This window comes from Brachyhypopomus gauderio, chromosome 18 (assembly GCF_052324685.1).
Source record: "Brachyhypopomus gauderio isolate BG-103 chromosome 18, BGAUD_0.2, whole genome shotgun sequence".
Lineage (NCBI taxonomy): Eukaryota > Metazoa > Chordata > Actinopteri > Gymnotiformes > Hypopomidae > Brachyhypopomus > Brachyhypopomus gauderio.
In genome coordinates, this window is record NC_135228.1 from 2,843,017 (window position 1) to 2,858,834 (window position 15,818).

Consider the following 15,818-nt stretch of genomic DNA (forward strand, 5'->3'; position numbering starts at 1 on the left):
TAAATTTAAAACTAACAGAGCGTTCTCAATATTGACACGCAATGGCAAATAGATTTGGTTGATATGAGCGCGGTAGCAGAGCATAATGACTGTATGAAATTCATAATAACATGCATAGATATTTTATTAAAATATGCGTGGGTTTGTGTAATTAAAAATAAGACCGGTCTCGAGGTAACCAAGGCATTCAATTCAATTTTAAACGAAGGCAGAAAACCGGGAAAGCTTCAAACTGACCATGGCAAAGAATTTTTTAATCAAAACTTCAAAGCGCTGATGACAAAGTTTAAAATTACACACTTTGCGACCAGTACTGGGGTGAAAGTGAGCATGTGTGAGCGGTTTAACCGTACACTGAAAACGCGTATGTGGAGATATTTTACAAGTTTTAACACACGAAAATACATCGACGTTTTTCAGGATTTGGTTCATTCATACAATAATACATATCATTCGAGTATTAAAACGAAACCATCTGATGTGAATGAATCCAACGCATTCAATGTGTTTAAAACACTGTATTGTTTTCCTAACGGTAAAAAAAGAAGTGCTTTCGCTTTTGACGTGGGCGATACCGTTAGAATTTCTCGTGTTAAACAGCCGTTTGAAAAGCATACGAACAATCTTGTACAGATGAAATATTCACTATTTGAGAGATTGCCGAGAGACCCCCCGGTATACAGGTTGAAAGATTATGATGAAGAAACGCTGGAAGGGGTATTTTACAAGCAGGAGATACAAAAGGTTATTTTTTAATAAGGATAAGGCTTTTAAAGTAGAGAGAATCTTACAAATGCAGAGACATAAGGGGAAAATATTGTCTTATCAAATAAATTTAATTCATGGGTTCCTGCTAAGGACGTGCTAGATATCACGCAGCGATAAAGACCAATATACGCGCGCATCAGACTCATTTTAAAGGGAAAGGTCCTGGTTTCAGAAAAACGTTGAACCAACGGTCTGCGATGTCGCATTGTACAGATATTAATATAAACATAACGACACATTCCTGGTGACTCATCGAGGCGTCACTCGACCTGGTAGGGTTAAATTAAACATGCAAGAGCATGGTTTTTACGTTACTCTCCCTAGTAACGCGTCTGCCGGCATATATCCTGAGAATAAGATATGTTACACAACGAAATTCGCTATGCCGTTGGAGCTATCAGGCACGTGGGAAGTAGCGCTGGTCGAGGTTCAGTACCCCCACACCTGGACTTCCTTAGGAGAGCATGAAAACACGTTTAATGTGGAATTAAGACCGCAAGATGTCGTGTCTGACTGCTTATTTCAAGTGTCAAATCCCTTCAGGATATTACGGGAAAATAGAAACACGCATCCATGAAATGAAGAGAGCTATGAAGAAACACGACATAGCTGTGGTTTTAAAATGTAGTGCAATGAGGAGCAAAATAACGATGCCTACTGATAAACCCTATTTTATTAATACTGCCGGTAAACTGGCACGAATGTTAGGTATGCGTGACGACGTTGCGTTATCTTTTCAAAAACCTGAAGCTCCATTTCCTGCAGATATTCGTGCTGGGTTGTACTTATTTTACACCATTATTTGCAAATAAATTCTTTAAAAGTCAGACAAAATGATTTTCTCAATTTTTTTTTCACATTTTGTCTCTCATAGTTGAGGTCTACCTATGATGTCAATTACAGGCCTCTCATCTTTTTAAGTGGGAGAACTTGCACAATTGGTGACTGACTAAATACTTATTTTCCCCACTGTACACTTCAAAGTGTTGCACTGCTAAAAGCAATGCCAAAGTCTCCTTCTCAATGGTGGAATACCGTCGTTGATAGTCCGTGAACTTGTGGGAATAAAAACAGACAGGATGCTGTAGACCAGCGTCATCAGTCTGGAGTAGTACTGCTCCGGCACCCAGATCACTAGCATCAACCTCCAACTGAAACGGCCTAGAAAAATCAGGGGCAGACAGAACAGGTGCAGAAGACAACAATACCTTGACACTGTAAAAGCATGATCACAAGCAGCGGACCAAACAAATGGACGTGAAGGACTTAACAGACTAGTTAGTGGACAAATGACGTCAGCAATGTTCCTACAAAAGCGCCTGTAATATCCAGTCATACCCAAAAATCGGCGGAGACTTCGCCTTGACTGTGGGACTGGATAATCTTGGATAGCTTGAACTTTTGCATTTAAAGGACAAACCTTTCCTTTGCCAACCAGCATCACCAAATAAGAGACTGTAGCTTGTGCAAACACATTTTGACAGGTTGAGAGTCAAAGAATCCCGTTTCAGCCGCTCAAATACTTCTTGCAAAAGCTGAATGTGACTTTTCTAATCAGAACTGAACAAAAGTGCATCATCCAGATAAGCTGCACAATTGGAAAAATCACCCAAAACCAAGTTAATGAGTCTTTGAAATGTAGCGGGTGCATTCTTAAATCCAAAGGGCATAACAGTATACTGCAGGAAGTTATCAGGTGTCACAAAAGCTGAAATGTTGGAAGCTTCCTCTGTTAAAGAAACTTGCCAATAGCCTTTTAAAAGGTCTAATTTGGTCACATAGACAGCGGAACCCACCTTGTCAATTCAGTCGTCTACTCTGGGCAATGGATAAGAATCAGCAACTGTAAGAGCATTAACCTTCCTATAATCAGTACACAAACGTGAACCTCCATCTGGTTTAGGGACTAGTACACACGGAGAACTCCAAGGACTAGTGCTTGGCTTGGCAAAACCATGCTCCACGAGATACTCCACTTCAGCCTTCATTGCAGCTCTCTTGGCAGCATTAACTCTGTACGGGTGTTGTTTTACAGGTTTATCACAAATGACCTCCACATGATGTGTAGTTACGGTAGTTTGGGTAGGCACATCATTAAATAAAAGTGAATAATCATGGACCAAGCTTACTATATCCTTTCTTTGTTCATCATCCAAATCTAGCAGAGTGGAAGGTAGAGCAGCCAATGCTTGGGTATTAGAGAGCCGAGCAGGTACTACAGCACGGGCATGCAATGACAAGTCCTCCAACTCTGTAGATTTTACCTCATCCACCAAACCTACAGATGACACAGGCACTTCCTTCGTGACATGGCAGTCAGACTGATCTCTAGAAGCATAGGATTTCAACATATTGATATGACATAATTGAGTACCAGTCCATCTTTCTGGGACTTGTATGACATAATTAGTGTCACTCAACTTCTCCTTCACTTGGTATGGTCCAGAGAACTTTGCAGAGAAACAAGAGCCAGGCACAGGTAGTAAAACCAAAACTTTATCACCAGGTTTAAAATCACAGCAAACAGCTTTCTTATCAAATGTACTCTTCATCTGGGTTTGGGTAGCCTGCAGAGCTTCTTTTGCCACTTTCCAAGCTTGAAACATTCGGTCTCGAAACTTTGTCACATATTCTAGTACTGACCTTTTCTGATCATGAGGGGGTTCTGACAGTAAAGACTCCTGGAACAATTTCAGAGGACCTCGATACGCATGGCCAAACACCAAATCTGCAGGACTAAAACCAAGAGACTCTTGAACTGCATCTCGAAATGCAAACAGCATAAATGGGAGTCCTTCATCCCAATATTTTTGAGACATAAAACAGAAGCGTTTAAGAGCAGCCTTCAAGGATTGGTGAAATCTCTCCAGAACACCTGGGACTCTGGATGATATGAACAAGATACAACATGCTTCACATTCAACATACTCATCACCTGTTGAAACAGCTTAGAGGTAAAATTTGTACCCTGGTCGCTCTGTATTTCTTTAGACAATTCAAACCGAGAGAAAAACTTGGTTAACACTAGGAACCCGACGGCCGCGAAAATTTTCGCAAGGCTTAGTAAGGTCCATGTAGCCCACTCCCCTGCTGTGAAGAGATTAACGCCCATTGTCTTGGTAATGCGGTGGAAGCGTCTCACCCCCAGCTCATACGCCTGCCAAAGCACAAGCGGCTCACCTCCAAGCTCATACAAGGCACCAAACGTGATACTTCACGAAAAACTTGGTTACAAACAAGCAGACTGTATATGTTACCGATCCTACAACAAACAGCGGAAATTTTGTAGACTCGTGTTTCAAAAGATACAATTCAAGCGCACGTAGAGAGTTTCTCAAATGAGTCCCGTCAAACAATAAAAATAAATAAAATTGTCTGAACCTCTTTGTATATTGTTTGAAGCTCTTTGTATATTTACTACACTATATAATATTTGTTACACTTTCTGTTTCCGCGTTTGAATTCGCGTTTGAAAAGCTAAGAAATTATATGGCGCAATTATATATATGGCTGATAAATGTTGTGATCTAAACAGCAGACTGGAAAAGGAGAGGAAAAGACAGGAAGAACAAATTCATGTGCTGTAAAACAACTTTATTTTGATCAAACATGGATGTCTATTCCGGGTTTCTTGAAGTGGAATGTCAAGAAAGTTGAGGGTGTCTTGAAGTTGAGGGTGTACTCGCCAGATGCACTTGCCGCATGCAACACACGCGTTGATGCTGTGGAGAACAATTCAAGGTACACCTTACATTTTGAATAAAATCTTTCAGAAGACAAAAATACGTAACATATGTGGTGTTACGTATGTAGGCCTACTTATCAACGTACCTTCATGTAGTTGTAGCCAACAGTTGCTACACAGCCAGGGTGTACTCGCTGCATGCAACGGGCCACCGGCGTGTTCCTGCGTGCACTGTGTATGCACGCACCTTCATGATGTCTGTCAACGGCGCACTGCAAAGAACAAAGTACATGTTATATTTTGAACGAATTTATTCATGTGTACCAGCCAGGGACCCTCTTTCTTACATTTGCGGCAGGTTCATCGTTCATCGCTGCCAAGGTCAACGGGCCACCGGCGTGTTCCTGCGCGCACTGTGTATGCACGCACAGAAGTACATGTTATATTTAGAACGAATTCATTCATGTATAAATTGATTCTGTGAAAATGTCACAGGCATGGGTCATAACAGAACGGGAATCCAATTCCAGCAACCATGAGAAAAATAACCAGCAACCACGACGAGAAATAAACAGAGGACTAACACGGAAACAGACATGAAATGGCAGGAGATGCGGGGCAGACCGTGACACCGGGTTTCATGATGTGCGACTGTGGAACAGAAAGAGAAGAGATTTTTGGTTATGTTCAAATAATAGTGTGTGTGTGATTGGTTGTCTGTATATATATATAATATATTTATATATATATATATATATATATATAAATATACTTATCGACGTACCTTCATGTAGTTTTAGGTACACGTAGAAATAGGATTGCTACGAATGCCATAAACTCGCTGACCGACAAACTCCAGCTGCTGTCTGTTCTGCGGGCTTCATGGACAGTGCAGTCTGTGATGATTCGCAGCATCTCCATGTCGAGCAAACACAGAAAACTCTGCAGTCTGCTTGTGATCCTACGCTGTATTAGTAAAAGTAAACAAATGACGCTAGGTAAATTACACGTACTAAATATCATTCAAACACAAGCAGAAACACTGGAAAGAAATATGAAGTTACTATACCTTTGCATGCTCTGTAGGCCCGGACGGCTCAACAAATGTTGAATTAGGCGAACAGCTGCTGACACGAGAGCGTGCGATGCCAACCTTCTCCCAAACAGTTCCATCTTTTGCCCGTACGGTTGGTGCAGGTGTGGTGTCAGCCTGTGTCCGTCTCTTCCTTGGAGGGCTCTGTTGTACCTCATCCGATGTACTGCTTCTTTCTTCATCGGATGAATCGCTGGTCAAAAAACAGGAGGGTCCTTCTCCCGCATCGGACTCACAGCAGTCCTCGTTGGTCAGCAAAGCCGCAACTTCTTGACCGGTGAACGTCCTCTGTCTTGCCATGGTGTTTTGCGTCGTCTCCACACAGGATAGTAGTGAAAATGTAAGTCGCCTGCCTTTGGGTTTCAGCTTTTATCATGACTCTGAAGAACACACCCACAACAGCGCATACTAATTATACTTTATTATAATAGGTGGCGCTTCACACATAACGCCGAAACCGAAACCGGGCTAATCCCCTGCATACACGGGAACAATAAAAGTTGATTGGACCCGTGATAATGGTTCACGGCAATCCGTGAATATCAGTCAAACACAAGCATAAACACTGCAAAAAATATTATATTACTATGCTGTATGAGTAAAAATAAATAAATGACGCTAAGTTATTTACACAAACGAAATATCTTATTTACACAAACGAAATATCAGTCAAACACAAGCATAAACACTGCAAAAAATATTATATTACTATGCTGTATGAGTAAAAATAAATAAATGACGCTAAGTTATTTACACAAACGAAATATCTTATTTACACGAACGAAATATCAGTCAAACACAAGAAAACACAAAAAATATTATATTACTATGCTGTATGAGTAAAAATAAATAAATGACGCTAAGTTATTTACACAAACGAAATATCTTATTTACACGAACGAAATATCAGTCAAACACAAGCATAAACACTGCAAAAAATATTATGTTACTATGCTGTATGAGTAAAAATAAGTAAATGTACAAATAAATATTACTTTACTATACCTTTATTACTTTGTTGCTGCTATTGAAGTGCATACACAAGAAAATCTGGGACGCTTGCTTCATACATAACGCCAATACCACGCTAATGATAATGTGTTTCACGGGAACAATATGGACCCGTGATAATGGTTGGTTCAGCCATGTAAATGTGTGGCGCTATTGAAGTGCATGCACAAGAAAATCTGAGACGCTTGCTTCATACATAACGCCAATACCACGCTAATGATAATGGTTCACCGCTCTAAATAATACTTATGTCAATATGTAGCGCTTCACACATAACGCCGAAACAGGGCTAAACTTTATTTATTTATTTTAGACTACAAACTAGACCTGGTGCACACAGACTGCACACAGACTAGACCTGGTGCACCACAGAGCTCCTGCCACAGAGCTCCTGCCTGTCTTTCTGCTCCTGTCTTGCTCTGAAATTAACATATGTATGGTCCTGCTAATTGGGCAGGAGAAGGAGGGGTGATGTCCTCAGAACCTTGAAATCTCAGGAGTTCCAGTGTTAAAGCCCGCACTATAACAGGAGCCGTAATCTTCCTCATAGGAACTGCTTTGGGGAACCGTGTAGCCAAACACATTGTTAGTAAATAATGATTTCCAGCCTTTGATTTAGGCAGAGGACCAACACAATCAATGACTACTCGTTCAAAAGGCTCACCCATAATAGGCACTGGACAGAGAGGAGCTGGTGCAACAACCTGATTTGGTTTACCGGTACACTGACACACATGACAGGAACGACAAAATGTAACAACATCTCTTTTTAGGTCAGGCCAAAAGAAACACCTCAAAATACGTTTTTGTTATGCCTAAATGACCAGACCATGGACTGTCATGTGCCAAACACAGAACATGTTGTCTGTACGAAGTAGGCAGAACTATCTGAGCCACACTACGCAGACCAGCAGTCTTTATGTCAGTCCAGCGACGCAACAATAATCCATTATCAAGGTAGTAAGATACCGAACCACACCCACTAAAATCACCAGCTGCTGTTTTATCTGCTTTATCCAAACATTGAGAAACTTTCTTGTCCCGGGCCCCAGCAAGACTGTCAACGGGCCTGCTAAGGAATAAAAAATCTGTTCTGTCATTAGCAAATGTCGTTGTTCAGTATAAAATATTCAGGCTTTTCACTTTTCACAACACCAAAAATGTATTTCTTTTTGGTAATTTTCTTGCAAATAATTTCAGTTGCTGAATATTCAGTGTATCCTTAACACACTTTTACTACTGCACCCCCCTTTCTCTCTCTCTCTCTCTCTCTCTCTCTCTCTCTCTCTCTCTCTCTCTCAAAAACACACACACACACATGCATAAACATCACTGTACTAATCATAAACATTGGAGAAACTACACGTGTTTCTTTATACACATACGCAAGAGCACTTTCTATATTGTTCTCTCAGGCACACACACAGTTTTTGCATTTCTCTATTGTACACATGCACTCTCTCTCCATCTCAGTTTTTCTTCTCAAACTTATACTCTATCTCTCTAACACAGCTTTCTACCATAAACTGGTTACTAATGTGTGCAATTCAAATTCTTCAAGACCTTGAGCATGTACTGCCTTTCAGAGTCTTCACAAAAATATTTGATGTATTTTCCATGTGTTGCATTTAATTCTGCTTGCAACTTCCAGGACAGGAAATTGGAGTATGTTGTTGAAAGACCGCTTCAATAATCAGATTATGCAAGAATCTGAATATGATTAGATTATTAAGGGAATGTAAATATCACTTCTTCTCCCTCTCACACATCTCACTCTATCAGATACACACACTGCTTTCTATCTCACTCGCGCTCTCTCATATGTTTACACACATTATGCATCTCTCTTACTGACACACACAAACACACACACACACACACCATATTGCATGTGTTGGAGTGTGTAGTAAATTGTGGTCCAGCAGCGTGGGTGTGTCATTGTATGGGAGAGCCATTGTAAATGCATGTGTGCAAGTGTGTGTGTGTGTGTCTGTGTTTGTGTGTGTGCTCCAGAGTCTGTGTGCTGAACTGTAAGTGTGTGGAGTTTTTCTCCTTCTCTTTGCAGGATGTTTGACTGCAGTATTACAGAGGAAGGCTGTGCTGCTCTGTGTTCAGCTCTGAGGTCAAACCCCTCATCATACCTGAAAGAGCTGAATCTGAGCCACAGTAAACCAGGAGACTCAGGAGTGAAGCAGCTCTCTGATCTACTGGAAGATCCACATTGTACACTAGAGAATCTACAGTGAGTTACTAATTTACTGACTCTTTCTTTCTCATAGTTATTTTATAGTAGTATTGTAGTAGTATTTTAATTTACAAACGTGAATATTTACAGTGTAAAATGGAATTGCTTTATTGATTTCAGTGTTAATCACTGAACTAATATTTAGTTGTATAAACTTTATTTCTGATGTTTGCATCTGTGTGGCATGCAGTCAACTAACATCTGACACCAGTGAACAGATATTACAGCCCAAGCTGACTTCACAGTTCTTCTAAATTATTTGGTTTTACATAAGAAACGGCATTTTTTATGTCACTCCACAAATTCTCAATTGGATTGTGGTGTTATGATTGGGCCGGCCACATCATAAGATCAATCTCGTTGGTCTGGAATCATGATGTTGCCTGCTTGCTGGTGTGTTTGGGGTCATTGTCTTGTTGAAATACCCATTTCAAGGGCATTTATTCATCATGGAGAGTGCGAGATACAGATCACCAGCAGAGGTGGATATTCCACGTTCAGAAAGTTAAACTCCTTCCCAGGATTTTACTCACGCTTGCTGGATTTTCTAATTAGTGCAAGTCAGGTAAAATTAGTGGAATCAACACCATCCAGGAAGCCTGAGCAAAATATTGATGAGGACTTTTACTACCTACCAGAGGTGGGCATTCCAGGTTCAGAAAGTAAAAGTGGTCAAATGACCGACTCTATGGATTTCTAGTTATAAGTGTTAACGAAGCACATTGCTTCTAGTGTTAAAAGCATTTAGGAATCACAGACTGTCAGAGTGAGATTAAAGATGTTTGTGAACACGTCCCCCAGCTGTGTGGCATATACTTTGAGGACACAGCAGTCTATACTAGGGCTGTCGCAGTGAAAGAATTTCCCCTGCGGTTATTTATGGTGGCTCAACACCGCTATATGCGGTATGACGCCTATATGCGGTATGACGTCTAAAATCTTAATTTTAGAGCTATATAATTGTTTTATTGTTTTTATTGTAAAGGGGTTCTTATTGTTTTTAAATTGCAAAGAAGACACAGTTTTAAGAGCAGTTAAATATGTGTTTATTGTCAAATAGAGAACACAGAAGTCAAATGAGATGCAGTAAGAACCCATGCTCTTTCGCTTTCTTAAAAGTGTAGGGTAAATATTTTAAACGAGATTTTAAACACAAAAAGAGAATTTAATAAATAAATCAATAAAACAAAATTTTTCCTTAACCAGAAGAATAACGTCTCAGCTTAAACCTGAGTTATCACGTCCCTGTTGCGTGCCAAGAAAACCAACATATTCACCTTATGTGGTTTCAGTGAGGAGCGGATAGGGCTAACAATATTCCCGGCAGTACTAAAAACTCGCTTTGATGGTGTGCTTGTTGCACAAATGCACATGTACTTGCGGGCGAGTTTGGAGAGCAGAGGATATCTAGCCACATTGACGCGCCACCAGGTGAGTGGATCTGCGTGGATTTGGCTTGAACCCGAAATGCTCCCAAACCGGCGTCGCGTTTTGTTTTTTGACCAGAGCATCTTCCGTAGTTTCCATCTTTGAAAAAAGGAGACGGATTGTTGGTCAGCCGCACCGGATGATAACAGGGGGTTGATGGGAAAATCACTTTAACTCTTGCACAGGCACTTTCCCCTCGCATGGGGAAAAAACACCAATATTGCGGTTGTTGCGGTTAATTCCCGTACGTTGCGATTTTCTCGTCAATAGCGCGGTATTGCTATACTGCGGTTATCGCGACAGCCCTAGTCTATACCATTAGAACCAGGTGCCTTGTGTAATCTGAGTATCCTGAAGCATCTGAGGACTTGGGGCTCAGAGATGGTTAGTGTGCAGCTACCACTGTCCACTGGCAGCTTCATGGCGGTGAAGGAGTTGCTTGCCTCAAATCTATGTAGAAAACATTTACCTCATCTCGTAGAGATCTCGTAGAGGCACGGAGTCCTGTATCACAAATTGTCCCAACTTTGTTGTCTGTGGAGGCCTCTTCCACATGTGATTGAGGTCAGACCCTTGATCTAGTGTGCCTATACTTTCTCTTTTAGTAAAACACACACAGCACATTTCCTGTGTTTGGGGTGATTAGTGAAGAGTGGTGCAGCTTCATTTCTGAGTCTGTGTATGTGTGGTGTATGTGTGGAGCTCCACATCTGAGGGGTTTTTCTTCTCTCTACAGTCTGTCTCACTGCAGTATTCCAGAGGAAGGCTGTGCTGCTCTGTGTTCAGCTCTGAGGTCAAACCCCTCATCACACCTGAGAGAGCTGAATATGAAACACAATAAACCAGGAGACTTGGGAGTGAATCAGCTATGTGCTCTACTGGAGGATCCACACTGTAATGTGGAGAAACTAGAGTGAGTTACTGACTTACTGTCTTACTATACACATCAAGTACATCACAAAACAGCTTGGCAAATGTAGGGGTCCAGGTCCCTGATGAGCAGGAGGTGATAGTGGCACAGAAAAACACCCTGAGAAGGGACTGAGGAAGAAACCAAAACACTACAGGATCCCAGACTCCATTAGGCAACCCGGCTTCATTTTAATATGCCTGTTAAGTACAAGCAGCCACTTCAGTGTAGCTGTGGAAACCTCAGTTACTGCAGTGGGTCCAGGGTGGCTGGGCTGTTTCAGACATCGCAACCTGAGTTACTCTACTGGCTAACTGGATCATGTAAAGGCAAATACAATCCGAGAAGAGCAAGATTTGTTTGGGGTCATTTAGACAGTCCAGGGTCAATGAGCTGAGACAAATAGTTCAACAAGACATGACGAAGGTAATAGGAAATGTCTAATTGAGGTTATTTCAACTAAAGGGGGAAATATCAGCTATTAGGACATAGAGTGCCCTGACTCACTCTGCAGTAGAAATTGGCATTTCTTTCATTTTATTTGTTAAAGAAAAACTAATTACATGGCTGATGTAAGCTTTGTGCATGTACAGTATGTGGGGTGGCCGTATTGTGTATGAGTGTATGCACAAGTGTGGGAGAGACATTGTGTGTGTGCATGCATGGGTGTATACTGAGCTGTAAATGTGAGCAGTTTTTCTCCTTCTCTCTACAGTCTTGGTGGCTGCAGTATTTTAGAGGACGGCTGTGCTGCTCTGTGTTTAGCCCTGAGGTCAAACCCCTCATCACACCTGAAAGAGCTGAATCTTGACTACAATAAACCAGGAGACTCAGGAGTGAAGCAGCTCTCTGCTCTACTGGAGGATCCACACTGTACACTGGAAAAACTAGAGTGAGTTACTGACTTCCTGAGACTGACATAGTCTGTACTCACAGTGTATTTCTCTCTCTCTCTCTCTCTCACCCTCTCACAAAAGTATTATCACTATCTTTATATCTCACAAACTTTCTCTCTGTCTCACTCTCACACACAGTCTTACTTTCACATGAAGATTCATACTCCAACACTCTTTGGCACTCTCTCTCACACATGTAATTGCTATTGGTGTCATACTCAAACACATACATGCAACATTTCACGTGTTTAAGTGAAGAGTTGTGTAGCTTAGTTTCTGAGGGTGTGTACATGTGTGTGATAGAGACTGTATTTATGCGAGTGTGTGTGTGTGTGTTGAGCAGTCATTCTGAAGAGTTTTTTCTCCTTCTCTCTACAGGCTGTATAGCTGCAGTATTCCAGAGGAAGGCTGTGCTGCTCTGTGCTCAGCTCTGAGGTCAAACCCCTCATCACACCTGAGAGAGTTGAATCTGAAGTACAATAAACTTGGAAACTCAGGAGTGAAGCAGCTCTCTGCTCTACTGGAGGATCCACACTGTGCACTGCAAAAACTAATGTTAGTTACTGACTTACTGGTTCTTTATACACACACAGTGCCATCTATCTATCTGTATCTTTCTGTTTGAGTACGTCTGTATGTGCATGGGTGTGTGGGAGAGATATTTTGTGTGAGTGCACATATACCTGTGTGTAGAACTGGAAGTGTAAGGAGTTTTTCTCATTCTCTCTGCAGATTGTTTAACTGCAGTATTAGAGAGGAAGGCTGTGCTGCTCTGTTTTCAGCTCTGAGGTCAAACCCCTCATCACACCTGAGAGAATTGAACCTCAATTACAATGAAATAGGAGACTCAGGAGTGAAGCAGCTCTCTGCTCTACTGGAGGATCCACACTGTAAACTGGAGATTCTAGAGTGAGTTTCTGACTTACCTACACACACACACACACACACACACACATTTTTTCCTCTCTTTCTCTCTCAATTTTACTCTTACACACACACACACGTGTGTTTGTGTGTGTGAGAGAGAGAGAGAGAGAGAGAGAGAGAGAGAGAGAGAGAGAGAGAGAGAGAGAGAGAGAGAGAGAGAGAGAGAGAGAGAGAGAGAGAGAGAGAGAGAGAGAGAGAGAGAGAGAGAGAGAGAGAGAGAGAGAGAGAGACATTTGTGTGTGCATGTTTGGTCGAGATGAAGTGAGAGCATCATAACACCCCGTGTCAGGGCTGACTCCAGTGCGGGTCCTCCTGTCACCACCAGGAGGAGCCCACGAGCCAGACCTCAGGCTAATCAGCAGTGATGGCATGCACCTGTCGTCCTGGGCTTATAAGGACGACAGACACAGTGCCTCACAGCTGAGTTGTCTGCCTTCTATGTTGCTAACCTCCAGCCCTTTTCTCAGTTGTCTGTTCAGGGTGTCTTGCCACCCTGCCTCTTTATTGTTTAGGATGTTTTGTTTGTTATAGTGTCACTTTGAGTACCTACCTCCTGCGCCGCAGTGTGACATGACTTTGTTTTCTACATGCCCCGCTCTGACACCTCGATTTACCATAACTCTCTTCACCATACTATTAAAAGAGCAGGATTCACTAAAGTGGTGTGGGGTACAAATGGAGTTCACTAAGGTGAGGTACAGCAAGATATGTGTGTGCACGTGTGTTCTTAGTTGTAAATTTGAGTTTTCCTCTCTGCAGGCTCGTCAAATGTGGAATTACAGAGGAAGACTATGTTGCTCTGTCTTCAGCTCTGAGGTCAAACCCCTCATCACAACTGAGAGAGCTGAATCTGAACTGGAATGAACCAGGAGACTCAGGAGTGAAGCAGCTCTCTGCTCTACTGGAGGATCCACACTGTACACTGGAGATATTACAGTGAGTTACTGACTTACGTAAGCACATAGACATAATCAATATCCCTCTGCCTTTTATGTTCTGTCATTTGCATATGAGCACACACACACACACACACACACACCACTGTAGCTGTTTCGTTCTGTCAAGAATTCAGGATGACTAAAGTCATAAAGTGACTGAAAATCAGTAATGGATTAGAAGCCAGATTAGTAATCGGCAATGTCAGAAACAGTATATCAAACCTTCTAACAGTCTAATGAGTGGCACACCGGAGATAAGACCAAAGAGACATACAACACAAAGAAAATACTCCAAAGACAATAAGACAGAACAGGTAGAGAACCAGAGTGACAAACAAACACTCTGTACACTTGGAAACACCAAGTGCTACATCTGGTGTTTGTGGATGTTTTGTTTCTATGGTGATTTTATAGTTCTTCTGTATTTGTGAATTGTTGAATGGAGAATCTACTTGGTCATCTACTACTTTCCTGATATTTTTTGTTGTTATTCTTGTGATTGTCTGTGTTTTGGACGAGTTTCTTTTGGATTTGTTACTTTTAATGTGTGTATGTTGGTTTGGAAACATTTAAACAATGAGAGAAACAAACCAGATTAAATAGACAGACTAATTATGTGCAATCAATAATCAGGCAAAGGAGATTGTGACAGCCATCTGTGTTTGGTTGATGAGTACAGAGTGACTGAGAGTGAGTGGTGCTATTGGTATCAGGAGGCGTGAAACTTTTCTGAATGTTGCACATAGTCTCACACAGCTTATTTCACTGTGGTTTTGTAAACATAATTTCCAATAATTCTGTGTGTGTGAATGTGGGGTTTTATTACTGCTGGTGTTTGAGTATGTTTGTGTGGAGAATATAAACTTAATAATAAGCACAAAGGATTTACTGTGTTAAAATAATAAATATTTAATTACAACTCTAGTATGCATAGACTGAATGCTAACCAAAAAGGATCATATCAGGTACAACTCTAGGCTGAAGGTGTGTGTGTGTGTGTGTGTGTGTGCTTGCATGCTTGCACGTCTGATGGATGACTATGATGAGTATGTTTGTCTGATCATGCTTGTTGTCCAATTCTTACAGTATCTGGACACCATACACCTGACCTGGACACCACACACCTGATGCAGTCTGAGCGTCTCAGAACATGATATCCAAAGGAGCACATATGATTGTACATATATGATTCTCCATGGTAAAGTGTTAGTGAGGATGTGTGTGAACGTGTGTCCTCCACACGTCCTCCAGCACCTGGGCAGACACCACACACCTGCCCTGGTCTAAAACTCTTTCCTGTTTCTGAGGGCAGCACGGTAACCTGGTGGTTAACATGCTTCCTCTCTGTGATGGGGACTCAGGGTTGTGTGCCTGGCTGGGCGGAGTTTCCTCACTGTATATTCCATGTGTGTTTTTGTCTCTTCCCTATGTTAATTTAATGTTAATTTATGTTAATTTAATTTACCTTTGTCATAAATTTTGTTTTGTTGTTAAATTAATATTGTTTTATTATATTGTTGTCTTGATGGTTGTATCATATATCCTCTACTCAAAATAAAAAAAAAAAGCAATCAATTACGTATATTGCCATTCCTTTTAGGAGTTTTTTGGCCACATATTGCCCAGCCCTCCTGTGAGCGTCTCACTAAGACTCAAACTCCCCTCCTGTGAATTGCTCACCAAGAAGTTCAGAGTTGTTCCTTCATTGTCTGGCATGTTCCTCAGCTCAGGCTGCCGAGCTGGTTTGTGGAATCAGGAACTAAAATAACCAAAACTAACTGGGCCAGCTGGTATACTGTTCAATGGAAAAAGCTGAATGCAGAGAGGAAGAGGAGAGGGTGAGGAAGAGGACTGCTGTAATGCTGTATGCATTGCAGAGCGAGAGGGCGGACACAAATGCTGAGAAGAATGAGATTT

The 15,818-nt window shown here is 41.5% G+C and overlaps 1 protein-coding gene and 1 long non-coding RNA gene across 2 annotated transcripts; one reads left to right on the plus strand and one right to left on the minus strand.

Annotated features, from left to right (window-relative positions):
• Window positions 1-4,380: 4,380 nt before the first annotated feature.
• LOC143481787 (uncharacterized) lies at window positions 4,381-5,126 on the minus strand. Its single transcript, XR_013122081.1, has 3 exons — window positions 4,801-5,126; window positions 4,600-4,725; window positions 4,381-4,490 (listed from the first exon to the last, which is right to left on the minus strand). It is a non-coding gene; the product is annotated as an uncharacterized LOC143481787 (long non-coding RNA).
• A 2,716-nt stretch (window positions 5,127-7,842) lies between these two features.
• On the plus strand, window positions 7,843-15,067 carry LOC143481761 (ribonuclease inhibitor-like). The gene is made up of 7 exons (XM_076979908.1): window positions 7,843-8,799; window positions 10,967-11,143; window positions 11,856-12,032; window positions 12,415-12,591; window positions 12,769-12,945; window positions 13,723-13,899; window positions 14,988-15,067. The coding sequence occupies exons 1-7, from the start codon at window positions 8,624-8,626 to the stop codon at window positions 15,007-15,009; spliced, it is 1,083 nt and encodes a 360-aa protein (XP_076836023.1). The 5' UTR covers window positions 7,843-8,623; the 3' UTR covers window positions 15,010-15,067.
• The last annotated feature ends 751 nt before the right edge of the window (window positions 15,068-15,818 follow it).